The sequence below is a fragment of the Myotis daubentonii genome, chromosome 5 (genome assembly GCF_963259705.1).
Source record: "Myotis daubentonii chromosome 5, mMyoDau2.1, whole genome shotgun sequence".
NCBI lineage: Eukaryota > Metazoa > Chordata > Mammalia > Chiroptera > Vespertilionidae > Myotis > Myotis daubentonii.
Genome location: NC_081844.1, coordinates 27,215,780 through 27,231,345, shown reverse-complemented (window position 1 = coordinate 27,231,345; position 15,566 = coordinate 27,215,780). Strand labels below are relative to the sequence as shown.

At 51.1% G+C, this 15,566-nt stretch overlaps 1 protein-coding gene and 1 non-coding gene across 8 annotated transcripts in view; both read left to right on the top strand.

Moving 5' to 3' along the window:
* Window positions 1–1,195: 1,195 nt before the first annotated feature.
* Window positions 1,196–15,566, top strand: part of DNM2 (dynamin 2) — an 84,939-nt gene continuing 70,568 nt past the window's right edge. For 3 of the 7 annotated variants that reach the window (XM_059696816.1, XM_059696814.1, XM_059696810.1), the window contains exon 1: window positions 1,197–1,550. In XM_059696816.1, the coding sequence (XP_059552799.1) occupies window positions 1,390–1,550 (161 nt within the window). In that variant the 5' untranslated portion in view covers window positions 1,197–1,389. Of the gene's footprint in view, window positions 1,551–15,566 lie in introns of all 7 variants that reach the window. The other 4 variants (XM_059696811.1, XM_059696809.1, XM_059696813.1 and 1 more) reach the window with 2 other exon arrangements.
* LOC132236279 (U7 small nuclear RNA) lies at window positions 14,187–14,249 on the top strand. Its single transcript, XR_009453229.1, has one exon. It is a non-coding gene; the product is annotated as a U7 small nuclear RNA (small nuclear RNA).

Sequence of the window (15,566 nt, the reverse complement as noted above, 5' to 3'; positions counted from 1 at the left end):
GTACATATTTTTCATGAATGTCGGTGTCCTTTACATGTAGTTTTGTACGTTGCTTTTTTTCTCAGTATTTTTCAAATTATTTACATGTCAATACGTGAGACTTCCTTATCTTCTTTTACAGCAGCCACATAGTATTTATTTAGCTCCAGGGAAACACCCTAACTGGGTGTTTCCAGGTTTCTGCTACTCTGGTCGAGGCAGAAACCTGTTCCTGACTCCTCACTGGGTTGCCTCAGCACTCTTTGGACTCCTCCGCAGTTTCTCTCTGGCCCATCTGTGCCCAGAGGAATCAAATTACTTCTTTTCTTAACGTGTCTTTTTATGAGCAGAGGATCAGTTGAGTTTCACTAGGTACTCAAAAAGATCATGATATGCTAAATTTGAAGAGTCATGTAGTTAGCCTCATCCAGACAGGACGCAAAGGGAAGGTATTCTTAGGAGAGGGCACAACATAGCAAAGGCATGGTGGTGTGACTGTATATAGGAATATGGGTGGGAAACAATGCCGCTCCCTAGGAATCCTTAACATCACCTGACTCTCACATTCAAAGCATACTGGAACCCCCGCGCAGAGAGCTGGTTTGCAAGCCCGGTACCGAGATGCATTCTGGAACTTGTAGTTTTCGTTACAGCCCAGAAACTCGTGATGATCACCACTGGGTCCCACTAAGACTCGGCGTGTGCAGTGGGTCTTACCCTCTGCTCGGGAAGACTCATAATAGACAATAATTACGAGTAAGAATGGGAGATTGATTGACAGATATAGTTCTCAATCAGAGTCAATTCGGAGATGTGGTATTTATATGAACCAATGGGAAATTTTTAGGGAACTAGTAGAGTCAAATGACAAACCAGTGTCTTAAAAAAATCGATCTCTAACATCATTGGCTAGCGTTGTTGATTGGAGGGTCTCCCTGCCAATAAAACTGGCGATTTTCCTGCTGCCCGGGAACTCCTCTTAGTAGGCGGAGCCAACATGTCTTTTCCGAAACCACCTACCGGTTTTGACGTGTCGCTACCCGCTGGTATTGGCCCAAGCCTAACAGCGACAGTTCTTAACGTCCAATGAACCCGCGAGGAGGTCTCCAGGGGGACGGGTCCCTCCGCCTTAAGACCGTGCCTCATTTTTATTGACTGGTTTACATGAGTGGCAGCGCAGTTAGCCAATCAGGGGTGGCGCGAAGGTTTTGGGGCCGGGCGGGAGGTCGCTCGGGTCGGGTGTCGCCTGAGAACCGGATGAAGTGGCGACCGTGAGGCCGAGCCGGGAGCGGGTGTCGCGCTGAGGCCCGGGCGGGCGGGAGCAACGGCTGCGGACGCCGCGGGACCGCGTCGTTGAGGGACGGGGGCAGCCGGGGAGCGCTGGGCGCTCGGGCCGGGGCCGCCAGCGCCATGGGCAATCGCGGGATGGAAGAGCTGATCCCGCTGGTCAACAAGCTGCAGGACGCCTTCAGCTCCATCGGTCAAAGTTGCCACCTGGACTTGCCTCAGATCGCCGTGGTGGGCGGCCAGAGCGCGGGCAAGAGCTCGGTGCTCGAGAACTTCGTGGGCCGGTGAGCGAACGCGGTGGCGACGGCCGGCGGGCGGTGGCCCAGGGCGCGGAGGGCGGACGGGGAATGGCGCGCCCTGCGCCTTCAGCGTACTGCGGCGCTTGCGTGCCCGTGACGGGGTCAGGGGCAGGGAGGCGGGCCCTGTGGGACACTGTGAGCTGAGGGCGCCTTGCAGGGGCTGGGGGCCCGGCCCCGCCCCAAGGGGAGTCTTACAGGCAGGGAGGCGTGGGCCCGGATGTGCGGTGGACCCCCGTTGACTCTCTGGTCCCCAGGTTGAGTGGGTGAATTCTGCCATCTGGTTGCTAGTGGGGCAGGGGGAGGTCTCCTGTCTCTGTCCGAAACGTGCCACCTCGATCTCTGCTGGGCCGACTCCTGTCGTCTGGCTGGCTGTCCATTTATCTGGAGCAGTTACTGCCGTTTGGTTGGCTGATTCTATCCTGGATAGGCCTCCCTGCTACCACCATTTGGCTGTCCATCTGTCCAGTTCTGCAGGGCAGCTTCCTGCTGTCTAGCTAGCTGTCCAGGGTCACCTGTGCCGTCTGGCCGCCCATCCGTGCCCCTCACAGACTAACAGCCATCCCGCTGGTGGGTTACCCCAGCTGACCTCTGTGTCTGACTGGTTGTTTGGACCCCAGGGAACCCTGTTGTCTGGCTCTCGGACTGACTCTTCAGCTTGGTCCCTGGAAAACACTAGCTCCTCTCTTCCAAGTTCATCTTTTTGTCTGTCCTCCTAGTGACTAGTCTGCCCAAGTGCCCTAACAGCCCCTGAGTGTCCGGTTCAAGCTCTGTGGCAGGGGGTGATGGGAGCATAGGAAGAGCAGGTGGTGAAGTATGAGACTTGAACTGCTCTCTTCGCAGTTGGAAGTAGGACCCAGGGGGAACTTTCTCCAGGATTCTTTCCTGGACCATGTCAGGATTTCCAGGGCCCTGGAAGACAGGGACCAGCCCCCAAGCTAAAGCCTGCCAATTTCGGGCTCTCTTGGAACCTGGGAAGGGACTTTTTTTTTCTTCTTTTCGGTTTTGTCACTAATCCTCATCAGAGGATATTTTTTCCATTGGTTTTTAGAGAGAAGGAAGGGAAGGAAGGGAGAGAAACACATTGATTGGTTGCCTCCTGAACCTTCCCCTACTGGGCTGAGGATCGAACCCACAATGCAGGTACATGCCCTTACCGGGAATCGAACCTGTGGCCCTTTGGTGTGCTGGCCGATGCTCCCACCATGGAGCCATACTGGCCAGGACAAAAGGTACTTCTTGTCTGATCAGGCCCTCATGGCAAGAGCTGGGATAAGGTCTTCCTTGGGTAGCCCTGAGAAGCATCAGTTTGCCCGTCTGTCTAGTGGGCAAATTCTATTTCTGGGCTGTTTCAGGGATTCAGGAAGCTAATGAATGAGAAACGGTCCTGAGGTCATTAAAGGTGGTTGATTCTCCCCTCTCTTTCTTCTTTAGCCTCTTGCTTTTCTGCCTCCCAGATGGGTGGCCACATTTCCATTCCAGGAAGGACTCCATTTGTGACTGTGGTTGCCAAATGATATCATAGTTGTTATTATTGCTGTTATTATCGTTATCAGTGTTAGGAAGTAATGTTCATTCATTCAGCGAGTGCCGGGCTGACTTCTTTCTTGATTCAGCATCTTGATTCCCATGATGAGCCAGTAGAGTGGAGGTTCTCTTATCCCCACTTTAGAGATGAGCAGGGAGGCTCAGAAAGGACTTTGTTTGCTCAAGGCCACCAAGCTGGGGGGAGCCCAGCTGGGTGCCTGACTGCCCCTGGCTTCCCAGAAGCTTGGGGTTTTGCTCCTAGCATTTCCTCCTCCTTCTTCTTTTTTTAAATGTTTTTATTGGTGTGTTTGTTTGTTTTCTTTAGCAAGAGAGGAATGGGGCGGGATAGAGAGATAGAAACATCAATGATGAGAGAGAATCATTGATTGGCTGCTTCCTGCAAGCCCCACACTGGGGATCGAGCCTGCCACCCAGGCATGTGCCCTGACTGGAATCGAACCATGACCTCCTGGTTCATAGGTCCATGCTCAACCACTGAGCCACGCCAGATGGGTGAGGATATTTTTTCCATTGATTTTTATTTTATTTTTTTATAGAGAGAGTGGAAAGGAGGGAGGGGGAGAGAGAAATACGACCCTGAGAGAGACACATTCATTGGTCGCTTCCCACACATGCCCTGACTAGGGCTGGTGATCGAACCCGCAGCCCAGGCAAGGGGCCCCTGGCTGGGATTCGAACCCTTGACCCTCCGATGAATGAGCCACTGCTTCAATCACTGAGCAACACTGGCCAGGGCCAGAATTTCCTTTTTTGTCTCTGGCGCTTTGCTCTCTGTCCACGGTGGTGGAAAGGTGTTGGTTTTGGGTCAGCCAGGCTTGGGCTGTGGGCCCCTCTGCATGGCCATGTCCTTGATTGCCCCGGCTTCCGGTGGGTGTCTACAGAGCGTGGTCCATTTCATTTACCTTTGTCTCTGAACAGGTTTTTGACCTCTCCAAGCCTCGGTTTCCCCGACTAGACATGGGGTGATTGTCCTTCAAGTCTGTTGCAAGGATACAGTGACTTAGTGTGTTGAAAGTGCTTACTTAGCACAGTGCCTGGCACACAGTAGGTCTATATGGCCATTATTTATTGATCTAGCGCCTCTCGTATAGACAGCAAAAGTTCATCAGGATTAAAGTGCTCTCAAGTTTCACACTGACTTCATTTAAGCCTGTGAGGGTGGAACTGCTGTGATCTCATTTTACAGAGTGGGAAACAGGCTCTTGTGTGAGGTTCAGTGAGGAATCGGGGGCTCTGGGTGGGTGGAGGCCCGAGTCTCTCTCTCCTCTCTGCCTTTCTTCTGTCCCTCTGCCCCTTGCCTTTCTCTGCCGCCCACCCTGGCATATGGTGACTGCCAACTACTACTGAGCTGGCTCCTGTGGCAACCTCCTCCCGAAGCCTGCAATGCGATATCCCATGTTAAGAGCATTAATTCAGGGCCTGAGAACCAAAGTTGTAAAGAGCCTTTCTTTGGGTAAGGGGTGCTCTAACAGAACTAATTTGTTTTTATTTCTGGAATGTGGAGAAGGCCCCTCAACTACAAAGCCCTGTTCTAAAAGGATAGCAGGCGGGCCTTATTTTGAATTCTTTTCCTACTTCTTTTTGTGAATTTGGTCAAACTACTTTTTCCCTTGTACCAAGGACTTGTACAGTGAATATCCCTGTTGGTTTCAAGGAACAAACAAGAGCGTGTCAAGGGCATGTGCCTGGGGGTCAGCACAAGCTGCTGTTTCATTGTCTCCCCCTTGTGGGTTTTCTAAGAATGTGGTCCAAGTGGGAATGACCCAGTTAACTTAGCCCGGTACCAGGGGTTGCTCATGGGTGGCCTTGAGGCCCAAGACCTGCTTGCTGGACCTTTTGTTTCATTTGCCTGGTGTTTAGAAGGTTTTGTTTTTAATTAGCTGTCAGTATCTAAGATCTTTAGAGATTAAGGCTTCCACCATGTTTGGCTATACCCATGTACCCATCGCTGCTGCTGTTATAGTCATCATTTTCTGATCTCCCTGTTCCATCTCACTTGGGGCCAACTGCCTGGATCTCAGAATCAGCAGCCACTTGCTGCCTGGTCAAACTAGGACCGGGCACTAGAGCTGCAGCGGTCCGCACCCCTCCCTAGTGCTGCCCAGGCCCATTTCACATTTGCCGTCTGTCCCTGTGAACCTTTGAGTTTAAGACCCCTGGCTTGCCCTGGCCGATTTGGCTCAGTCGGTAGAGCATCAGCCTGTGAACTGAAGGGTCCCGGGTTTGATTCTGGTCCAGGGCACATACCTCGGTTGCAAGCTCGATCCCGGGCCCTGGTCAGGGCCTGTGTGGGAGGCAGCCAATTGATGTGTCTGTCTCACATCTCTCTCCCTCTCCCTCTCCCTCCCACTCTCTAAAAATCAATGGACAAGTATCCTCGGGTGAGGATTAACAACAACAAAAAGACCTCTGGCTCTGCACCAGTCGGCAGACCTGCGGCCCTAAGGAGAGGGCGGGGCTCGGGAGGTTTTTCTTCGGGAAAAGAGCAGGAGGAGGCCACCGGTGAAGCCTCCAGCCCCTGAGGCGTGGGGTGGTTCTGCGAGCCTTTCCTCACGGAGCCTCTGTTGACTCCTCGGGCCTCCAGGTTGGGTGTGTTTCACTTCTTAGGGCAGATAAAGTCACCTGGTGCCCCTCAGTGAGAGTGGAGTGACGATTAAATGAGATCGTTTAGACACAGCGGTCGCCAACCTTTCGGACTTCACGGGCCACCAGTGGTCTGAGGACCACTGGTTGGCGACCCCTGCTCCAAAGGTTTCCTTAAATCAGCGCTTGCCAACCTTTCGGACCTCACAGACCACTGGTTGGCGGCCGCTGGTTTAGAGTGCTTGGGAGCATCTAGCACAGAAAAAGTGCTTAAAATGCTTTGCATTTTTCATTCCTTCACTGAAACATGTTTGGTCCCTGTTCTAGGCCCTGGGCAAGATAACAAAATCATTGCCCTTGCTATGTGTGTGTGTGTGGGGGGGGGGGGGGCGGAGGTAGGGGGGGATTGGCTTTCCAGCAGGGGGCAGATAAAGAAGAAACTTGGTAGGTGATAACTTATGGAAAAAAGAGCAGGGCCCTAACCAGTTTGGCTCAGTGGATAGAGCGTCAGCCTCCGGACTCACGGGTCCCAGGTTTGATTCTGGTCAAGGGCATGTGCCTTGGTTGCAGGCACATCCCCATTAGGGAGTGTGCAAGAGGCAGCTGATCGATGTTTCTCTCTTATCGATGTTTCCAACTCTCTATCCCTCTCCCTCCCTCTCTGTAAAAAATCAAAATATATTTAAATATATATATATATATTTTTTTTTTTAAAAAAGAAAAAAGAGCAGGAATGAGGAGAGTGAATGGGGGAGGGGGAGGTTTATGGTTTTAAATAGGGAGGGGGTCAAGGAAGGGGACATTTGATCAAAGACTTAAGGAGCTGAAGGAGGAGCCTCCAGTGGAGACCTGCTGGAAGAGCATCCCAGGCTGTGGGAACGGCTAGTGCCAAGGCACTGAGGTAGGACTGTGCTGGTATAAGGGGTGGAGATGAAGTTGGGGAGGTTTCTCAGTCTTGGTGGGTGTAGGCCTTGCAGAGCCCTGAGGGCTAAGGAGGGCTCTGAGTAGAGGAAAACTGCTGCTGGTGCCCTTACTGTCTTCTTGGTCCTGGGCAAGTTGAGGCTTTCACCTTTGATTTGTTAACGTAAAAAACCATTGAAACGTGTAAAGAATTTTTGTGAGTTTATTTGAGCCAAACTGTCAACATATGCCGGGAAGCAGAACCTCGATGAATTGAGATAATGCTCCGGAGAATGGCAGGTTACATCTGTATTTATACATTGCAATCAAAGGAGGGACATAGGTGGGTCACATGAAATCCATTGGTGATAGGCTAGAGAGGCGGGAGAAAGCAAATTGGGGGAAACTCCTGGGATTGGATAAAAAGTAAAACGATAGACACATTTAGGTGGGTGCAGGATCAATTAACATGATAATGAAGGAATTTGTGGTATCTGTTCTGGGCCTAGCACGTTAGGTTGTGCCCCAAGGGGTCCAGAAAAAGGGAAGTTACAAGTTACCCAGACATTTCAAAGGGTATGTTATCATAGGTGCAAAAAGACAGATAGGCTCATGAAAGTAAAGGTTGACCTTGTCAGTGAAGATACCGGCCTAGGATATAACTACCCACCGTAACTGCTTTTAGTTTAATTTCAGACCATCCTTTGTGGTTACTTTAGGTCTCTGAGTTTGCAAGACCTCCATTGAAGCCTTCCCTGAGCTTGTTAGGTTAGCATGTGGCCCCTTTTGTGCACAGATTTTTAGCTTTACTTTGATTTTTTCAGTGAGCAGATCCCTCGAATGCATGTAAGGGCCTGGTGCCATTTTTCTTTTAACGAGAAACAGCTGCCCATGGGACGCTACCATCTCCAACTGCATTTCCATTTGGTCTTTGGTGCTGTGTTCCTTCAGGGACGCATGGCTGCTGCCTGGCACACAGTGGGTGCCTGACAAATGCAGGATGACTGTTGGCTCGTGTCCCTGCCAGACATGGGCATGGGTCTGCCCCTTGGGCTGCTCTGTCCCTTAATGGATCTTAAGTGGGTGAAGCCACTTGGCAGTGATGGCTGCTCCTCCATTTCCTTCCTTCCCTCCTTTTTAAATTTAATTTAATTTTATTATTATTTTTAAAAAAATCAATATTTTTATTGATTTTAGAGAGGAAGGGAGAGGGAGAGATAGAAACATCAATGATGAAAGAGAATTATTAATTGTCTGCCTCCTGCATGGGATCGAGCCCACAACCTGGGCTTGTGCCCTTGATGGAAATCGAACCTGGGACCCTTCAGTCCACAGGCTGATGCTCTATCCATTGAGCCAAACTGGCTGGGGCTTCTTTATTAATTTTAGAGAGGAAGAGGGAGAGAGAGAGAGAGAGAGAAACACCAATTTGAAAAAAATATTAATCAGTTGCCTCCTGCACGTGCCCTGACCAGGAATGGAACCTGTCGACTTTTGGTGTACGGGATGATGTTCCAACCAACTGGGCTTCATTATCCTTTCTTTTGGGCAAAACTGAGTTGCCTTTGCCTGTGTGGCCTACGTACACAGGCCAGTCATCATGGAAGAGGTTACAGGTGCCTATGGGAATGTGGCCATCCCCTTCTCTGGACCTCAGTTTTCTCCTCTGGATCATGGGGATCACAACGGTCCTTTTCTCCTGGAAATGCGTTAAGGATCAAATGAGCTAATCCTTGTGAAACATTAGACCTATGCGTTTTCTATAGCCCGGGGTTAGGAGTCTGATGATCAGTTGTTAATTTCTTTTTCCTTAAAGAAAAGGAATTCATAATTACTTTATTAATATAAGTAACACTGCATTTTAGCACAAACACTAATTGAGTGCCTGGCAGTGCAAGCCAGAACCAGCTGTGAACCACAGGCCTGCCTGTTCCCCAGGTTGTGAAATGCTAGCAGGATCCTGTTCCTGGTTTGTTTCTAAGTGGGAAAGGTGGCTGCGAACAGATATTTGGCCGTGAAAAGAATTTCTGCTCATTTCATTTATGGTGGTGGGAAATTGGGAGCAAAAATGCCTAACAAGCCCTAGGTGGCTTGGCTTAGTGGATGGAGCATCTGCCTTTGTCCTCAAGGGTTTTGGGTAGGATTCTGGTCAGGGGCACATGCCCTGGTTGCGGGCTCAGTCCCAAGTCGGGTGTGTGCAGGAGGCAGCCAATCATTGGTTCTTTCTCATCACTGATGTTTCTCTCTCTCTCTCCTCTCCCTTCCTTTCTGAAATCAATATAAATATATTAAAAAAAAAAAAAAAAAAAAAAGCCTAACAGCCCTGGCCAGTTAACTCAATGGTTAGAGCACTGGCTGGAGGACCGAAGGATCTCGGGTTCAATTCCTGGTCAAGGGCATGTACCTGGGTTGCAGGTTCAATCCCTGGCCCCAGTCAGGGCTCCTGTGGGAGGCAACCAATTGATGTTTCTCTTTCTCTCTTATTCTCTCCCTCCTCTCTCTTTCTCTTTCTCCCTCCCTCACCCTCTCTCCATCCCTCCCTCCCCCCTCCTTTCCTTCCTTCTACTCTCTCTAAAAATCAATGGAAAAAGTATTCTCTGGTGAGGATTACCAAAATAAATAAATAAATGCCTCACAGTAGGGAATTCGCTAGACAATGTGCCCAAACATCCTACTGAAATAGTGATCTAGAAGAGGATTTAATGGCCCAGAAAGCCATGTAAGACCTGCTAAGTCCCAAACCACATGGATGGTATGACTCCTATCTTGTTCAAAATAGTTTTATTTGTATAGTAAAAAGCCTGGAAAACTGTGTGTCCCCCCCAAACCTCACATGTGGGTTGTCTCTCCACGTGAATCTTGGTTTTTGCTCATTTTGTGATTTATAACCAGAAAGATAAATTTCTCCGAAGCTCAGAATTATTTGTCTTAAGGGATAATGGCCCTCCTTAGGTTCACAGGTTGAAAGTCCCTGCTAATTAGCCAGGTCAGTTCTGGGTGAGGGCAGAGGACTGGCTTATGGATAGTTCTAGAGTTGGAGTTTTCTTTTTTCTTTTTTTTCCCTTTAGAGATTTCAAAGACAGAGCGGGAAGAAGGGGCTGGTCTTGTAATGGAATCCTGTGCCTCTCCTGGTGTTTGCATTTGGCTCAGAATCACATCTGCCAAGTTTTGGCCCTATTTGAATGAAAATGCCAAAATTATAGGCCCCTTTACTGCAGAAAAAAGTGGGAACATCAGCTAACCCTTAATTTACTGGGGTTGCTAAGCGCATGCTGTAATTAAGCCCTTATTGTGTTAAAGCTTTGGAAGAATGCAAGCCAATAATGAGATATTTATAGGATCTTAGCTACAATCTGAGTAAAAGAAAATAGTAGCCCTACCTGTGAAGCAGAATGCCCTGAAGAGGAAAGACTCCTGCTTCTGGCTGCATTTGGGTTTCTGTTAGTCTTGGCAGCGAGGCCCCTGCTGGGCACTGAGGTGTTTCCTCCTTGGAGTCTTCGGGCTTGAACAGGATGCTGGGTGGCCCTTTAGGTTTCACCTGCTGTTGGGTGTTTGTGACTTTAACAGTAAGAGCTGATGTTCGTGTAGAATCACCCTGTGCCATGTCTAAAACCTGACCACAAGGTCCCAGAGCCCTGGGAAACAGGTGCTGCTCTTAGCATCCCTGCTTTAGAGGTGGGGAAACTGAGGCCAGACCAGACCGGGGGACTGGTCTGAAGTTACACAGGGAGGAGCACAGGAGCCAAGGCCTGAGCTGGGCCTTTCTCACCCAGAGACAGACACCCAGGCACAGTGGGGCTGGGAAGATGTGGCCATGGCTTTCGTGAGTAGGGTAAACAGTGGACCATGGCACTTGTGTCTGAGGATGAGGTTGAGGTTGCAGTTTGGGCGACTTCTGGCTTTTAGAATAATTTGATTAGCTGTGCATACCTTAAGTAGCACCTACCTTGAGCCAGGTGCTGGGCACCCAACGGGGCCTGGGATGGACAGAGATCAGGTGAATGGTTACACGAGCAAGAACATTCTGAAGTTCAAGAAATGCATTGAAAATAGAGGGGGCTGCTTCAGAAGAGGCGGTCCGGGTGGGTGTCCTGCAATGGAGCCAGTCCCTCAGAAACCCCAGAGAAGAGCATCCCAGGCAGAGGGAACAGCAGGAGCAGAGGGAACAGCAGGAGCAGAGGGCCCTGCGCACCTGGCCTGCCGGGTGCCTGCTGCACGTGCGGAAAAGGGACTGAGATGGAAGCAAGAATCAGCAGGCACATGAGGGTCAGGAAACTGCTCATCGGAGGCTGATTTTTCATAAATTTTAATTACGCAAGTAGAACACTGGTAACAGTGTTGTTGTAAAAAGGGAAACACCCTGTCCCTTCCTCCCAGCTCTACGTGCCAGTTTAGGGTATACCCTGCCAGGCGCCTCTTATGTATTTGTGTACATATGTATGTGCTGGTATCTGTAGGAATATACAGCACTTTTAGGGGTGGGCTGTTTGAAAGTATGTCTTCTTTCCAGAACTGGGACCAACCCAAGTTTGGCAATTTGTTTTCCGTCCACTCAACACATCCTAGAGGTCTTTATGTGTTGTTTGTAACTGCTACTTAGAGCTTCGTGATTGTCCCAGAGGGGTGAGGAATGGAGGCAGGGGGCCAGCAAAGTCCCTGTGGCTGTCCAGATGAGTGATGACAGCACCCTCTGTGTGCCATGATTCACGCTTGAGACCAGTGCTTGATCCCCGTTTACTGGCCAGGAAACTGAGTCACAGAGGTGTGCCCAACGATGCTGGGGTTTCAGGTGGTCAGATTTGAACCCAGAGCCTTGGCCAGCCTGGTAGGCCTACGCCACAGTTCTGCTGGCTTACATGTGGAATAGCACCCTCACCCCTGGCTTCATCAAATCTTCCAACTTCCTTTTCCCCTTGGTCTGGCTTCATGGGGGCTGGTTTTCACTCTTCCAGCACTCTATCTTTGTCGGCATGGCCTCAGAAGTTTCTGGTACAAGGCAGGGTGTCAAGGAGTAATACAAACCCTGTGGAATCCTGTGGTGCCCACTGAAGAGCCCGATGCTATGCTTCACTTGCTTGATTTGCCTCCTTCATTGGTGACGGGGTGTGGCTCTGGTCTTCCACACCGAATGGGCTTTCCATGTCTGTGAGGCACTTGCTAGGTGCCAGGCACTGAGTACTGTCTGTACGTCATCTTGGGTCGGCCCCATTTCCCTGATGAGGCAGTGGAGGGGCCGAAATGGGCAGGCCGGGGGGCGCGGGGGGCTCTGAGCCCTCATACTTACCCACTTGTCCACTCACCCGGTATGTCCCTGGTGGAGAAAGGCACCTCCATACCAAGTGACCGAGGATATGCTCGCATGGGGATGTCATGGTGAGAGAGGTTTCAAGAGGTCCTTACCCTCAGGCGGCACATTCCAGTGCGAGTGCGAGGAGTCATGTGGACGATGGAGGCTCTGCTCTGGATCCTGGGGTGGGAATGGTTGAGGGAGTGCTTCTTGAAGGAGGCAGTAGGTCTTTCTGCTGAGGCGAGGCGGACAGGCAGGAGCTGGCTAGAAGCAGACAGATGACTGCTGAACTCGTACCTTCGTACCCGTCTTGCCTGGCTGTGGGCCCCAGCCCATGGCTCATGCCCTGTTATCCATAGGGCACTTTCTTTTCTTTTTCACAGCTGTGTAGTACTTCACAATACAAAGACACCTTTATTTACGAGCTCTTGGTAATGGATATCGAAGCTATTTCCAGTCATTCGGTCCCAGGATTTGCACCGGACAGGGTATACCTGTGTAGAATATGGAAGAGGAGGACATTGGGAGGTTGATGGCCAGCACTGGGCATGTGGCCATCACTACCTGGGTGTGATGTCAGGGGCACCACCAAGTAACGGCTTCACCAGAGTTCAGTGAGCAGATTTGGAACTGGTCAGCATGTCCTCACCACGCTTCACCCCCTTCTCACCTCTTCTACTCTCAGTGCAGTCACCTCTACGCAGGTCCCCCAGCTCCTACCCTCACTCCCCACAGCGTCCACCCGGCTCCTGTGAACACCTGAGTCAGGACACATTCCTCCTCTGCTCACCAGTATCCATGGCTCCCCCTCCTTTGGGGCAGATGCCCGAGTAGTCCTCCTGCCATGACCCCTGTCACCTCTGCTCCTTCCCCCCTTGCTCATCCTTCCAGGCACATGTCCTCCTGGCTGCCTCTGGGACCTCCTAGGCTCACTTCCACTCTGGGCCTTTCTCTCTTTTTCTTCTTTTTTAAAAAAATATATTTTTACTGATTTCAGAGAGGAAGGGAGAGGGTGATAGAAACATCAATGATGAGAGAGAATCTCCGAGGCCGCAACCCCAGGCATGTGCCCTGTACGAGAACCCAACCTGGGACCCTTCCACCTGCAGGCCGATGCTCTACCCATTGAGCCAAACCAGCTAGGGCAACCCTGGGCCTTTCTCTTCCCTTGTCTGCATTTTCTCTTTTTCAGAGCTCTGTACTACCTGACCTGCGGCTCTCTTCTCGGGTCTCTGCTCAAACGTTACCTCCCTGAGTGGCTGTCCCTGACCTGCTCCAGCTCCCACAGGACCTCGGCACGCTCAGACGGCCTATCCTGGTGGTTCTTATTAGCACCTGAAATTACTTGTTTCTTCTCAGTCTTCTCCCTGCCCTCAAGAATAGCAGGCCTTCAAGGGCAGGGATTTTCGTCTGTGTGTCCTTTGCTGTCCTGGCAGAGTAGGAACATGCATATTGAATGAATGTACTGCCCTGGCTGGTGGCTCAGTTGGTTGGAGTGTTGTCCCGTATATCAGAAGGTGGTGGGTTCAATTCCCACTGAGGGCACATACCTAGGTTTTGGGTTCGATCCCAGTTGGGGGCATACAGGAGGCAACTGATCAATGTTTCCCCCCCCCCTCCCCCCTCCCCTCCCCCTCTCCCTTCCATTCTCCTCCCTCTCTCTCCCTCCCTACCCCCTTCTCTCTCCCTCTCTCAAATTAATAAAAAACATATCCTTGGGTAAGGCTGAAAAAAATTAAAAAAAGAAAAGAAATTAATGACCTAGAAACCAGCATTGAATTAATTTCACTGCATAAATGCGCATTGAGGAGGGGGCTCACAGCCCACTTGGGGACATGGGGTGCTCCAGGGAATCAGAAGAGCATTGTCTTTGTGGTGGGCTATGATTTGCCCCTTGACAAAAAGAGTAATAATAGGTTAAGACCCCGAGGGTGGGCAGGCCTGGATGTCTCTTTGGGCTGGCTCCCCAGCTGTACGGTGATGCCCCCCCTCACACCCTGCACAGCTTCCAGTCAGATGCCCCCTCCACTCTACTTTCTGTCTGGGTACCAGGTGGCCCTGGCAGGAGAGGACCCCACTCTTCCCAGGCACTCCAGTATCTCAAAACAGGGACGGGAAGTTTGAAGGCAGCCCCTACTTCCCCCCCTTGGTGCCCACGTGGACCAAGAACCAAGGCAAAGACGACTCTGGGGGTTGTCACCCCTCAGCCTGGTAGCCTGTTAGTGTCCACCATGGCGAGATGCCACGAAATACCAGATCCCAGTTCTAGACCCTCCCCAGACCAACTTAAACTTAAACCCCTGGGGAAGTGCTTACAGCTCTTTTTGAATTTGTCCCGGAGGTCTTCCGGCTTTTACCAGAAGGCCCTAAAAAAACACACGAAACCAAACAAAGAACGCTGGGGATGTTCCAGGCATATGCTACAGCTTGGAGAACTGCGGCCCTCTTTATCACGGGAGACCCATGGGGCTGTGGACAAGCAGCCAGCAGAGCTGTCCAGGTCCCCGGTGACACTCTTATGCCCAGATGGAGGAGGAGGCGCCCTGGAGACTCTGCCACATGACATTTTCCCAGAGATAAGAGTGTGTTGGGGCTGGCAGGCTGGCAGGCAAGTGGAACAGGCAGGAACAGTCCCAGCTGGGGTTACACCCGCCTGCTGGGTGATACACCCTGGCACAGCCAGGCCAGCCCCCTGTTGTGGGTGAGGGACACAGCCCTGTCTGTCCCAGGCCATGGGGCCTTTGTCTCTGGTGCTGATGGGTAGGGTCCTTCTTGAGGGTCACAGCTTCTTCACCAGGAGGCCCCCAGCTGGCCCTGCAGCTGGGGAGCTAGGGCTTTGAGGTTGATGCCTTGAGACGTTTTTACCTGGCAATGGAGTGCCCGGGATCTAGAAATCAAGACGGGAGCCTGTAACCGGAGGCCTGGAGCCACCCACTCAGCTGGAGGGAGCCTTCCTGTGGTTTGGGTTGGCATGGCTTATCTTGCCACACGGAGTTCCCCTTGTCTGGGCGGAAGCCCTTTTGACGGAAGCTCGGCTTCAGCTTCTGCCCTGGTGGCATCTCCTGTTGCCCTATCTGGCACAGGTTGCTGGGGAGCTCAGGGTGGCTGCTTTCGGAGGTGGGGAGGCCCTACCTGGAATATACTTCCAGCACTAAGTGAGAAACAACTTCTAGCTTGATTTTTCAACTCTCTCTCTCTCTTTTTTTAAAATATATTTTATTGATTTTTTACAGAGAGGAAGGGAGAGAGATAGAGAGTTAGAAACATCGATGAGAGAGGAACATCGATCAGCTGCCTCCTGCACACCTCCTACTGGGGATGTGCCCGCAACCCAGGTACATGCCCTTGACGGGAATCGAACCTGGGACCTTTCAGTCTGCAGGCCGACGCTCTATCCACTGAGCGAAACCGGTTACGGCTCAACTCTCTTTTTTAATTAAAAGAATTACTCGACTGTATTCAATGTAAAAGAAAATGCACTCCTTTAGGATGTGTACAGAGTGAGGCAGAGTTTCCTATCACCATTTGCATGAGAAACACCTCCATGGTGTATGGCTCTTGTCAGGTCCTTTTTTCTAGATTCCTGTGTGTAACTGCCCCCTGTCCCCCTCCCCCCAGTGCCACCATGAGTTCATCTCTGACCGCCCAAAGTCTTGCCAGAATGTGACCACCTCATGCCATGTCCC